At 38.2% G+C, this 14,674-nt stretch overlaps 1 protein-coding gene across 5 annotated transcripts in view; it reads right to left on the bottom strand.

Moving 5' to 3' along the window:
• The window catches only part of RUNX1T1 (RUNX1 partner transcriptional co-repressor 1), a 112,486-nt gene that overhangs the window by 80,682 nt on the left and 17,130 nt on the right, over positions 1-14,674 (bottom strand). For 2 of the 5 annotated variants that reach the window (XM_009558031.2, XM_054058730.1), the window contains exon 2: positions 12,901-13,073. The exons of the other annotated variants lie outside the window; for them this stretch is intronic. In XM_009558031.2, coding sequence (XP_009556326.1) covers positions 12,901-12,988 — 88 coding nt within the window. In that variant the 5' untranslated portion in view covers positions 12,989-13,073. The remainder of the gene's footprint in view (positions 1-12,900; positions 13,074-14,674) is intronic. 5 annotated transcript variants of the gene reach the window in all.

Genomic DNA, 14,674 nt, shown 5'->3' with positions numbered 1-14,674 from the left:
AAATCATTTTCATGACAGACCATTTTCATGAACAGGGGGAACGCAGGGTGGGGGGGAAGGGAGAAAATAACATGCAAAGTCTGTATCAGAGGCATTTAGAGAATTTACCATTCTTTTTATTTTATTATTTGATGCACTATTTAAAGTCAGTCAGTACTGTATTTGCTGTGTTGTTTTTCCTTTTGAGTGCTGTATTCTACATGAAAGGAAAAACATTTTCACAGTTGGAAATGCAACCTTTCATAAACATAGATGCAGCCTGAATCAGCTTTAGAGTAGAAAGTAACATGTCAAAGGTATGACGCATTTTAATAAAACCAAATAATATTCACTCTTAAAAGCAGCTCTTAATATCAGTACATTGTAAATCCACAGACCACGGCTCACGAAATTGAACTTCCATATGCTGTGTGATTATGCATCTTTTTTTCTGTGTGTAAAAAGCCTTTTTAAGCTGTTATCTGACTACAGTAATTGCCATTTAAATTGATCCAAGTCAACAAAACCTGGATCCCTGGAGATTCTCACCTAGAAGTCTGCTTGTGGAAGGGGCTAACAGAATGCCTGTGCATCTGAGACTACTTCAGCATTTTCTCAAGCAGCCAGCTGCATGAATAGTTTTTCCCTCTCGTTATTTAATACACTGAGGCAGGCTGCAACCCATTTGGCAGTCCTCCCTTAATAAATATCTGTGGATATTTATTCACTTTCCCCACCCCACTCCCACTTTTAATGCCGTCACTTAAAGCTTGCCCTAACAGTTTTTGCACCAGGTCGGAAATTTTAGCAGGCCAAGCAAAGATGAACAGCCATTCTGTAAAACAGTTTTATTCTCCAACAAATAAAAGGCAGTGGTTTTAACATAGGAACAATTCTACTGTATCACAAGAGTTGGTATTATGTGTAAAACCAAAATGAAAGGGATACAAAGAGGGTGAAAAATCCAGATGAAAGTCTTCAGCAAGTTTCTTTATGGCGTACACTACACTACAGCTTCCTGCATGGAAATCTGCTCCTTCTTTGACAATAATCCATAACGCTTTACAAATTAATTTTAAATAATTCTCTACAACTCTTACTTCTGAAAATGAGTAAAAAAGCAAATATGCTGCCATATTCATATATTTGGGGGGGGGGGGCAAAAAAGAAGATTTTTGTGCACTAGAGGATACAAGGTCACTAAGACATGGATCTGATGGAAAAGAGAAATTCGAAATGATCGCCATTTAACAGTACAGAGATTGCCTTTTGTGCAAACCTAGCTTAATAACAGGGACTGGAAGTCCATTGAAATGCATCTGTAGTTAATGAAAGCTCTCTATTAACAGTGAAGGAAGAATTTAACTCAAAGCTCTTCTGTAGGACTTCTCAACTTCCCGCTCTACTTATAGCAGACTGTTGTGATACATTGTGACTTCACACAGTGGGTATTAAGTGAGTTAATTCAAAGGAGCTGAAACCTCATTGATCCTAATTGAAAGCAATACACCCAACCAAATAGTTCTCTACCCCATCTGCTCTGGCCTGCCACCAGCTATTCAATACAAGAGAATTAATAGTTTCAGATATTCTAACCGACCCAATAAAAGCACTCATTTAAGCAGGACTGCATTAACAAAGTGAAAAACCAAGGGCAAAATGGGTTCAAATGGAGCATTTTACTCCTAGTTGGCTTTAACAAAGCTGAATAGTGCTTATTCTGACTTTTTATGTGCAAGACTTGATAAACTGAATGAGAAGGCACTCAATGATCAGTCAACGAGCATTGATGAATGGTCATTAGGACCCCCCCAATCTCAGGGAAGGCCATTCCACAAAGTGGCACACCAGCTTGAAAGGGCGGACTCACTAATGTCCAGATTTCCCCGCTTGCTTGTTCCACTTTCACTTTCAGACCACTGGCCACCAAATGAGGCTGACATATTGGAAAATAATCTTTTATGGGCGAGTGGTAAATAAAAATGGAGGCATTAGCCAGGCTTTCAAATTCAAATCTGCTAGTTTTGTCAGCCCCCAAACGTTTTGATTTTCCACCCAGCTGGAAGCTATTAGTGTTTTCTTAAGGCATCCCACTGACAGGGCAAACCCACCTAATGTGTGAGCTGTAGAGCTGATGGGGGGGACAAGGGACAACCAATTCTGGATGTTTTCTGAACTTTATTCAGTCGATTGTCCAATCAAAGCACAGTAAAGGCAACACCTTCAGGAGAAGCTCACTAATTTCTTGCTGTTCAGTATCTCCTACCACCTGATGCAGCAGCAGTGCACCCAACACTGCGCTTTTCAATGACATTGTACCTAGCCTCCATTGTTTTTACTGCACTACCACAAAAGAGCTCAAGTGATTCAAGAAAGGCACTCTATAAGCTTCCAATTCTTTGGTTGGAAACAGAATTAAAATACTCCAATAAGATATGTGCTTATCTCGTAACAGTTGCTCAACACAAAACATTTTCCAGACAACACCAAACATTTCCCTAAGCATTTCCTTATTGGCAAGGCATTCTGAATTTCTAAAGAAAAACGGGACCCTTAAAAACATACATAGCTCCATGAAACACAGACTAATTGAGATTATCTACACAAATACTCAAGAGTGGAAAGCTAGAGTCACCAAGTTGGAAACAAAATACTATTGGTTGTCTAAGAGAAACTGTTCATCATGTTACCTCTAGTACTGGATTAAATTCACTGGAGGTGAGAAAGCATTCATCTGTTTTCTCAGTTAAGAAAACATTAAAGTCATACTATTTCAAAGGGGTAATCAGAAATCTGTTCTCTAAAGAATATTTCAAATCATCTGTAAGAAAAGGCAACCTTGGCAGTGGGTCAGAGGTCAGACTTGACAACCTAGATTGACTATTGCTTTTTGACCAAAAAGAACAAAAAAAAAAAAAATCATTCTTGTTGAATGTTGCCAAATATCCAAGTGGCATTTCAGGTGTATTTCAGATTTTAAAATAATGAAAATACATATAAAGATCTATCATAGGAGAAGAATCGTTCAAAAAAAAAAATCAATTGCCCCGGAATGGCAGGGCCAAGTAGGCTTCAGGTCTTAAAGAACACATGCTCTTATAGAGTAAAATGTGCATTTTAGTAACAACATTCATGTGGATAAAACTCCACGTATGTACCTGGTTTGGTGTCTATTTCTTTCACTTGATCTGGACTAAACCAAGTTTTGCTTTGCATTTTTTATTAAATACAGTATTTTCTATAGTGTGGGTAAAGTTAATTAGAATTGACTCTTAATTTCAATCATCATTCAGATTCAAAAGAAATTACCACACTTTCTGAGCACAGACAAGAACGAAGCACTTCAGAAAATTTGATATTGATTTGATATTAATTCCGAAAATATCAAAGATATCGTTTCACTGACAGGAGAAAGAATACATTGTGTCACACAGATAAGCCTGGATGAGAATAAAATATCTGATCCTGCTGAAATGGGATCATACTTTAAGATGCAAAAAGGAGGAGAATTGGGAAAATTAAAAAAAAAAAAAGGTTTCAAGCAATCAGTTGCTTTTTGACTTGAAGCTCAAGAGTGCTTGCCCGTTTAACACGGGTAGGGAAACTCCTCCTGCTGTAGTATATTAACCCTAGTTCTGACCTCTAATCGATGTCTTTTCAATGCATAGGATTTTCATAATAAAGATAATGTGAGAGCATATTTGTGTGAAAGCGTATCTACCACCAGCCATAAATTCGAGCCTTGCATTTTTCTTTGTAACATGTCAATATTTGTGACACTAACTAAACATATTTTATTCATTTGACAAGGACTGTTACATTATATTAAAAACTTTTGTTTCAATGTCACCACCTCTCTGTTTTGACTGATGGCGAGTTAGTTTTGTTAAAACGCAAGGGGTGATAGCGTATGCTCCAGTGAACTTTCCCTCCTCTCAGCACCAGAGACAAAAACCTGCAGCTCTGCTGTGTGCTGGCAGCCATCTGGCCAGCTTTCTCTCAATGCCTGCCCCACACCACACTGCAGGCAAAATTTCAGGGCTCTAGAGCTCTGTGGAGCTATTCATGACATACCAATTTCACATTTTCTGCTTGTACGCTTGCAACAATAAATGCTAATGAGGACTATGAATGACATTTTTAAAGACAATAAAAAGGTCTCCAAATCCCTTGCATATGGAGACACTATTTTCTAAACTTCACCTTCTGTTAGGGAGCCATTACACTCTAAATGAAAAAAATAACCTAAGGAGAACAATGAGATGATCAAAGCATAACCAAGTCCTTACGAATTCCAAAGACAACAATGCTTGCAAAGCTAGCTTAATGACAGACAGATTTTATGCTGATGTACAGCAGTAACACTTCAGCACAGGAACTCTCTTTTTCAATAGCACTGCTACTTCTCATCGGGGGGCTCAAGAATTGGGCGGGGGGAGCCATAGCAAATCCTTGCTTTCACCAATCACGTATAACACCACAAGCCATATAGATTTGGACTTTTTAATTACTAATCTCTAGATGAGTCCAAGAGTAAACTGTTATCATTAATTGATTTGGAATGCCATGCTTTCATAGAGATTAATGTATTAACCAAATGTAGCCAAAAGAAATATCCAATTTCAATGTTTTCTTTCCCCATCTGCCTTTTCCAATGCTATGGCTACTCTTAAAAAAAAAAAAAAACCAAACAACCGTATTTACTCTTGGTAGTGTGTTTTTTATTTAATTAAACAGAATTTCCCCTTAGGATTAAAAACACTTTCAGGAAAATCCACCAGGTGGAGCAAATACACAGCAATACAAAACATTTATTTATGCTCCTACTGCCATTTTCAACAGGGAAAAAATATATTATATGGAAATATTCTTACCTCTTGACCTTCCTTCTTTGTCATATATTGATCAATTTGTACTTATCTACTACCTTTATAATGGTACAAAAGCTTTGTTCATGGGAGCCTCGATAAAAAGCTGTTATTGCTGATGAGTTTCAACACCAATTCGCAAACCACAATAGTCATCAGATATATGAGGAAAATCAAAGAACAGCAATACTCAATATATATATATATATTCAACAATATAAAGATAATGTTGTGCTTGTAAATAAAAAAAAAAAAACCTGTCAAGCATTCAGAAAATAACGCTTAATCAGGCAGCAAAATCTTTACAACTATCCTCCACTAGAAATGGGCTGGAAACCAGGCCCTCCTGCATGCCTTCTTATGTGGTTATATACATCGTCGTGATAGTAACATCACAGCATTGCCACTACACAGTATGTTGGTGTTTACTGTTATTGACTCTATTTTAGTATTACATCCATCAACTACTGAGTAATTTCAAGAGTACAATGAATAAGGACTGAAAAAAAAATATTTGGGCAGGTCTAAGATGGCAAACCATTATTTCCTGATTTAAATTATTTTCTTTCCAGAGTCAGGTGAGAAAGCCACTTCTTCATGAAATGTTTCAACCTCCCCTGATGACTGAAAAGATCTAATGGCATAAAGGCGGGGGGGAGGCACTTTTTTGCATGATGAGAACTAAGTCCTAACAGAAAAGTGGTTATGGATGAATCTTCTCACAGTTATAATAGGACAACCCACTGGCAGATCCTGTAATTGCTAAAGTGGCAAAGCAATATTACCAAGTGAACTGCTCTAATGCAGTTCAGCATCTGGAAACACAGCAGAATCAGTACACAGACTCATTCAACCCTTGATGATGGAAAAACATTATCGTTTTGTGAGTGACAAAGGGAAGGTACTGGTTTTGGTCAAAGAAATCTTTTTCTTTCCATTGTTTTCTTTGTTACACCTTCCAGCGCGTTTTTCCCCTAACTTTTCCATTCAGTGCCCTCTGTTTCCTCCCTACTATCACACCTACACTTACAGTCTTGACGCCAGAGCCACCTCCTCACTCTACTACATATCCCCCTTCCCCAGTGCACTACATATCTTGTCTCTGCTCCTGCTGCCTTGGACACCCACCCTCTCCTGTTAGATGTTTTAGAAGCTAGAAGTTCCAGAATTTGAAGCTGTGTGTGCTACCATAAAATGTTACCTGTAATTAACACATCAATGTTATGATCAATAACCAACAAACATCACTCAATGTTGATGGACAAACACTGTGCCTGTTAGTTTCCCAATCCAAAACTGAGCTAGAATGGGAGCCTCTTAATGTTGTGCAATTAAAGGAGCACATCATGCTCCCTGTAAGCACAATGCATTGACATAAACTTTGTGCTTTTAGTCTGACCCAGATGAATCCCATCAAGGAAAATTAACATACAAAATCTTTGTTTCTTAAGGAACAGAGAGAAGCCTCAAGGAACACAGGCCTTTAAATATCATTTCATTTTATCTAATTGTGTTATACTCCGCATGGTGCTTCGTTGTAGGCATTCAGAAGAGAAGCAGGAGAAGAATACAGAGGTGATTATGAAGTGGAATTTCATACCAAGAGCAAATTACACCACTTCACACTAGGAGAACATCCACAAAGAGCAGCAGTAAATGTCTGGGCACAATGCAAGGTGCCAGTTTTAATAAAGCCTGAACCAGCTTGGGAATCATTATCCAACAAGAACTTTCCTTAAGCAAGATTGTCACAGCAGAGACTTGTGGAGAACACCCAAGCTAAATATTTTTTCAGTTTTAAACATAATGGTGATTTTAGGCCATTATCTCCTAGGGATTTTTGAGGTGACAACCATGGATTAAAGACTATTATCTTCTGCCATTTCGAAGAGGAGCTAGACACTCAATGGGTGGGAGACAAGACAGTGGGCTTACTGTCATCACCATACATCTGTACAGAACTTTCTTTTACCATGCTGCTGGTTGAGGTGGGTAATGACTGGGTAGAGGTCATGGGCAGTTATTTAGATTTATGAACTCTGCAAAAAAATATAAAGGCCTGTAAAACGCTAGAAGAAGAGACATGACTTATATGATTTGTAAAGGTTTAACAAACTTCTCTATATATGTACAAACTCTAGAGGAACATTGACCACAATGCATAAAGAGTCTTTTTTTTTATCCTGTACATACAAGCAATGCTTATTTCCACTACGGCTTCTTCACAGTAGGACAGGATAAAGGGATTTAAAACTGCATGTAATTCACTTTTACCTAAAGATTCCTTTACACCTGAATAGCCTAAGGAGTTCATAATGAAGAAGGGGGACTAACTCTAAAGGTGAAGGATTATGTATATATTTAAAGGATTTATTAGATCACTGTGATCGATCTGATACGCTGTAATAGCTTTCTGTTGCACCATCCCCTGCAAATATGTCTTAGATGGCCGGTTAGTGGCACAATTGGTCATGATGACTCTTTTGGTCACTGTACTATCATTGACTCACAGCTGTGTATGCCCAGTGAAAGCTACCTTCTCCTGATGAAGCGTCCACTAAGACCTGGAAAAGTCTGTGTGCCAGAAGAAAAGCATGCCTCTAAATCTGCATTACAAAATCCTAATGAAATATTAGCAGGGAAAATATAAGTTACTGCTCAAATGTTTTTAATCTCACCTACAAAATACCCAAATCACTAGCACGTGAAAATGTTCCTGAAGACTACAGGCATAAGTTTGCAGACTGGATGGAAAGCCTTCAGCATAAAACAAAATGAAACCATAGTGAACTTTCAGCTCTCCCTTCTCCACTCTTACAACCACAAATATCTTTCTTGGACCAGCTTCTGCCCACAAGAATAAAAGGCTGTAGTCACATGCTACACTAATTTTCACTGCCAAGTCATATTAATTATGTTTCCGCCCCTTACTACTTGTACCTTGTGATCTTAAGTTCTGCCAGTACAACTGTTAACAGCTCTGTGCTATAAACTAGAGTATTAAAATTATCCAAATAAAACCCACATTCTTCACTTATCATTCAAACAAGAAGTCACACTTCAATTTATCACAAATTGAAAAAAAAAAATTTCAAGCCCTTTCCTGAAGTGAACATTTCAGTATCTTTCAGCTATGACCTTGACATCCCAACAAACGCTTTCCATTTATGGGTCCAAACCTGACCAATGCACAGAGCCCTGCCTCGTGCACCTGCACCTTCAGCCTGTTGACCTACACCTCAACAAACAGAAGCTATGAGGACCATGAACCTATCTCAATATTTTAAAACTGGACACCAGGCTGGACACCCAAGAATATCACATGAATAATGAGACTGGAAGTGTGGATAGCTGTCACCACAGTTTTAACTGGCCATGCCAGAACACATACTGGTTTGGTTTTATTACCCATGGGATGAATTCCAAGCATGCTGAAAATGAAAAACTTAAAATACCATGAATGATGATTACGTTAATGATCACTACAGAAAAAATAACCTTTTCAAAAATGTATTTACTGCATAGCACAAACACCACCTGAAAGAATTTGCTTTTCAGAAGACTTTACCTCCGAACACAAAAGAAGTCGGAGCAAGCAGAGGAAGAACAATAAAGTAAAAGGAAAAAAACTGCAAATTCAGAAGCAAAAGGGTTAACATGCTTTGTTTCAGTCGGTGCTATACCAATGCCAGAATTACAAGGGAAAGACTAAAAAGAGCCAATTTTTTTTTTTATTATTATTCTTTAAAAGAAAAAAAATCAGGCCTATCTGTCACAAGGTTGTCCGGGCTGGAAGAACCGGCAGGAACCTCAAATTCCTGACCAAACCCTCTTCCACACAATGCCTCCTGAATGGAAGGAACCCAGGCCCAGCAGAGATAGCCCGCTGTCAGGAACCAGCCCTGACGTGTGCAGACAGACAGGGCTGGCCTCGCAGGATGTCAGAGCAGCAAACTGCTGCTCGAGATACTGGGTTTTCACACACTCCCAGCCTGGATGTTTTGCTCTTCAGGTAATTAAACAAGGAAACGGGGCTGATGTGTACAAGTCTGACCCCTGCACGGCTCCGCGGTTCTGCATATCAACTTCCGCACTAACCGCCCCGAGCATCAACAGACTCCTCTACTCCTGCTCTCTGCTGCTCCCCGACACCAAGCTCGAAAACAAATCCTCCTGGAAATATCTAATGCTGTCTATTCCTTTTTTCTTTTTCTCCCTCTTTAAGAAGGGCTACATTACTGGCTCTGTTCCACACACCTTGCTGCTTTCTCATAAAAATGAAGGAAATAGGTACTTTCGGGTAGCTGTTCTTCAGCCAGTCATTCAAAATATTTAATAACTGGAGAAGGGGAGGAACAGAAAGATGAGGCAAGGAATTCCCAAATTAATGCTTACGTTGAAGTCATCACTCAAAATGAAAAAGATCCTGAAAAGCATTTCCAATTCATCCAACCAAATAAAGGTTGCCAAACACTCATTTATTTAGAAATAAAATTATCCTGATTTACACACTATTGAAGAGTCTTTGTCTTACAAAATGACATACATCATAGAACAAAGCATTAGAAAAATACATTTTCTCCCTCTTTTCCCCCAGATTTAAGAAACTGGAAAAGGCAGATGTTACCACCCATACTTGGTGAAAAACCTACACAGGCTGCTCCATGACTGACCTAGTTGCTACGCTCTTTAAAGGCTATTTAAACAAAAATGATTTTTTAAAAAGGTAATGCATTCCTACTTCTTTCGCAAAAATCCACAGAATAGAATATTGGTTGAAAGAAGAAGAGACCAGAAGAAAGAAGAGTACAAAAGCATGCCTGCTTGTCTGTGTTCAACACAAAGAACATTAAATGAAAACAACTGGCACACCGCCAAATTCCTATACAGGCAAAGAGATTCAAATAAATTGATTTCACGCATCACACTGACCTGGGATCAGTGAGCAGTGGTACAATACACTCACTGCTCCATGTGGGGCAAAGCCCATTAACATTATCAGAGCCACAGTACATTTGGGGGGGGAGGGAGGGAGGGGGGTGTAGGGATGGGAGGGTGGAGAGAACCCAGACTCCGCAAACTCGAGGGGGGGGGGAAATCACTTTGAAAAAGGAACTTCAGCTTCAGCTGGAGTGTTTGGTTTCAGTGTACTAATGAATATATCATATTGTGAGATCTCATCCTCTGCTCACCTCAAAGGTTTCAAAGATCGTATTTTCAAATTAAAATAAATACTAATGTCACACATTCCCCTTACATTTTAACCCAGTTGTTCTGAAACTCTTATTCTTTGTAAATTTCCTCACCCACTAGCATTTTATATAGATTATGGGTTATTCTCTTTGTACTTCAACAGCTGGATTCCTGCCCAGGATACTCATCTTGGCTCAGAAAGTAAGCTGGAGAAATCAGCCACCAGTCTCAAACGGTCCAAATCAACCTGACCTACAGAGAAAACTGCCTTATTTTCAAGCCAGTAACAAGCAGGGCCCTGGCTGCCTTTGCAGAGTCACCCAGGCACGCTCTCTCATCACAAGGCATTCTCTACAAACCAGTGTATTTCAAATTTCACTTTCTTACGATGTGTGAAGTAACCCGTGTGTGCTGTGGAGGCTCTTCTTGTCATCCCAGCTTTGTTTTTCATTAAGATCTCTCACACTCTAATCAAGAGCAATGCCAGCAAGCCACAGGTGTGCACCACATGAACAGATGAAAATCTGATTGTGAGCTATGTAATGACACTTCACTGTCTATAATACACTCGTCCCTTCTTGCATCTGTTATATGTTAGAAGGGGAGGGGGGGTGTGTATTATTTCAGTTGTGCTCTTTAAGAATGATAGATAGACAGATATATAGGTATCAAAAAATTGTTTTGATGACAAAAAAGGAAACTACGAAGAGAAGGCTTTGCAACAGCAAAAGATGGATAAGGACACACAAAAGGGATCACAACAGTATAGCCAGGTAGTCTAATGCTATGTGAGGCCACTGCCTCAAGGAAGTGATAGACTCAAACATCTTTTATTTTGCTTTTCATTCTATTTTGATTTCAAATAGTAAGTCAAATCTTCCTGTGCATAGCAAAGTCTACATTAAGAAGATATAAGAGTGTTGGCCTCACCTCTAATCACTGATTCAATTTTCAACATGGAGCTTCTTCGCCATTTAAGACAAAAAATTTTGAATGTGCGACAGCACGTACTTCCACACGTAGGTACCTCACCCAGCCACCTCATTTCAAGTAATTGACAAAGTTGGAACACTCAAAGATCTAACAATTGCTAACCACCACTGATCACTTTTATGAAGAACTCCAAAGCAGTTTTGGATTATCTTCACCACCAAGGTGAAAAACACACAATATTGTTAAGTCTGTAAGTCGCGTTATAGAGGGGATGCGTTTTATTTTGGTATAAGCCTACACAGACAGGACTACACAAGAAAGGTACTCATTTAGTATACAGCAGCTTCCCAATGGTAAAGATCAGCCCGCACCCAGGTGACACAGGCAGCCAGACTTGCCTGACGGTTATCAAGATAGATAACGTGCTGTTCTCTCCCATTATGAATATTTCAGTAGTACAACCAGATCATTTGGACTTCATAAAGATGGAAGTGAATTTTAGACATATTATTTACCTCTTTCTATAAAAATGAACAGTATTAGAAAACATTATTTTATCCTACATAGTAGGATAATTTTCACTATCTTGTATGTGCTCTGACAGCAATAAAGCACAATAACCTTCTCATCCTTCAGGTACGAAATCTTTACTTTTACATTTATTTTTTAAAATCGTTTCTGAAGACCCATATGGCAAAAGAAACTAAACAACCACCACCTGTATGAGGTACACCTGCACTTTGAAAAATAGACAGTAGATAGGCAAGAGAAGTATTAGTCAGAAGCTATACACTGTTAAGCTATGAAAACAAAAATGCAAGAACAATCCCTGCTAATATTATTCATTCTTTTCCAATGCTGTCTGTGAACAGGAAGGTCACAGGAAAGAATTTATTTGTTTTAAACTGAGCTAAGAACTCGAATTATAATGAAAATTCATGTCTAATACGAATGAATTTTTAAAAGTATGTTCACACTGGTGCACAAAACCCCAGTTTCAGCCCCTGGACACAAAGCGATGGCTGTCTCCACTGTGTTCCATCACCTTTCCACATCCACAGACACAGCAGTATGGGTCACAGTGCCTCACGTGGGGAGAGGAATGATACGATCAAGGCTTCATTGCCTTTAAAACTAACCAGAGCATAGCCTAGAGTTCTCAGACACTGCTCATTTTCTTTCGGTAATCATGTTCTATCAAAGTTAGGTCATATAGTCCAACAAAAGTATCAGACTGTTGGAAAGCACTTAAAAACAGTTCAGTAGTCTCTTGCCATCTAGATATGCCATTTTAGGAAAAAAAGTGTAATTACAGTAACTGCAGGAATGATGGTCACAGGTTATCAAGAAATTTTGTTCTGCCATAGCAGATTTACTTTTCCAGTATGGTAAAAATCTTTGCACACAAGAAGTACAAATATCCATTCTCAATATTATCTCAATCAAATTTATCACAGATTCCCAATGCAATGAGTTTACCAGAGGCTTCCACTAAATCACAAACTCAACTATTTTGCCAATGTGAATTCAATTCTGCCTTAACATTGTTGCAAATATCATTCCAATTCACAGTTCAGGAAACTGAACTGTTTACAGACCAGTCAAATAATATTTACATGCCAGATAAAAAGCACTTATGTCATCAAAATCATATACACAAAAAATCCAGCTTAAAATTGCACATATATGTATTTTGAAGCTAATGAAGATTTTAGAAAAGTCATCACTGAAGGATTTTATTGTTATTCCTGTACTCTCTCAGTAGTACTAAAATGAAGACACCACCTTCATTGATTTAGGCAGATTCTGTGGAGGCTAAAGGGAAAGATTTCTTTTTTAGTTACAGTTTACAAGGCAAGGTACAGTCATTAAAATAACGTCTAAAAGATATGCACATTACAAAATGAAATATTTTTCTGTTCCTTACCTTGACAAAATTCAAAGTTCCCTTTTTTCCGGCAGTCACCTATCACTAAACTCAGTGCTCTCCAAGTGTTTCTTTTGACAGATATCATTCTCCACCAATCGCTCTGCTAATTTCCTCTTTCCTTTTCTGACTGGGACAGATATTATGTTCACCAGCCCAGAGATCAATCTTTTCTATTGACAACAACAAATGAAAAAGAAAAAAAAAAAGCACATATCACAGCCAGTCTGAAGCACCACACCCCTTTATTTGCATGATAACAGAAATCTTTTAAATAAAAAGGGAAGACAAAATCAGTATCATTCTAAAGCAATTACTTGCATTTTCTTAGTTAATACAAGGCAGCAGTTTAAAACTGTATTAATTGTTCAACAACTGCTTGTTTCATAAGTTGCTCATTTAAAATAGTTGCCATTTAGAAGGCAACAAAGTAAGGGTGGACTCTACTATGAAAACACCTATTACCTAATTGTGTAAAAATGCTTGGGTTTAAATACATTCATATAATATAAAGTATTACGTACTTTACCTGGTTCAACAGAAGCTCTAGAGAATAATTTATTAAACAAACACAGTTACTAAAAACAGAGATCCAGCAATTGCAAATCTCTATACTAATTTGGATTTCTAAGTCATAACAGCAAACATAAATAAAAGGAGATCAAAAAGCTATTCATATATTTACAAACCATCCTCCCACTTTTGAAAAGGCAATTTCCCTCCCACTCCAACACCTACAAAAACTGTTTGAGTTACACAAATTCTTTGTCATTAGTACGAGTCTGTAGTAGAGTACTGTCAGTTTTTCCAATACATTAATATATGCTTTTCAGGGGTTCATAATTACATCAAGGCAGAAAGATTTTCAGAGCCAGGCACACACAGTTACATTCATGCTTCAGTCTGCATTCACTATTCAGGTATTTGGGGACAAAGTTAAGCATGCAAAAGGACCTGGTTGCAGCTGCATGCATCTCACCGAGAACCCAGCCCAAACTCTTTCCTGGACAAGATCTTACCGCAAAAAAACACAGCGCCCAAGGACATTTGCAGAAGATACCATTTGTGTTTGTACTAGAAATTGCAAGCTTTCCCACAAACAAGCACCCTTCTCAAATCAAAACAAACCTTCCCAAGTTAAAGCTAAGGTTACAGAACAAAAGAGTTCCCCGCAGCCCCAGCACAAGCCAAACTCCTATTGATTTCAATGAGAGCAAGAGACTGTGTAAGGACTGCAGGACTCCACACAGGATTTGGCAACTGTGAAGCTTTCAATATGACACAACTGCCTTTGGCATTTGGAAAATAATCTCCACAATGTGGTTGGGAGTCCTCAACTTCGGTGCAATAATTGTTTTTCTAAGATTATTTTTATTTTGTATTAAAATCTCCAGTTGTCACCATGTTCTTATATAGGTAATAATTTTATGTTTCGGTTGTGCCTTATCACGAACTACATATTTTGCAAATGTCCAGACTTTTGCATAACACTTGACATACAAAATCCCCTAAATTTTTGTTACTGTTTGTTCTGATTTTTACGGCCATAAACTCATGTCCTAAAAAACTGAACAGACTAAGTGGCCCTAATAATTTCACTGAGATCATTTAAACATTAAGTTTTCTACCGAGCGACGATAGCACAATCTGGTTGAAATACAGACTTTACAGTGGAACATCACATTAACATCATATTTTGGATACGGACTTTACAGTGGAACATCACATTAACATTATATTTTGGATACAGAATTACACACAGCAGCCATCTGTA

The sequence above is a fragment of the Cuculus canorus genome, chromosome 2 (assembly GCF_017976375.1).
Source record: "Cuculus canorus isolate bCucCan1 chromosome 2, bCucCan1.pri, whole genome shotgun sequence".
Lineage (NCBI taxonomy): Eukaryota > Metazoa > Chordata > Aves > Cuculiformes > Cuculidae > Cuculus > Cuculus canorus.
Note: the sequence above shows the minus strand (reverse complement) of the source record. Positions and strands in the feature narration are given on the sequence as shown.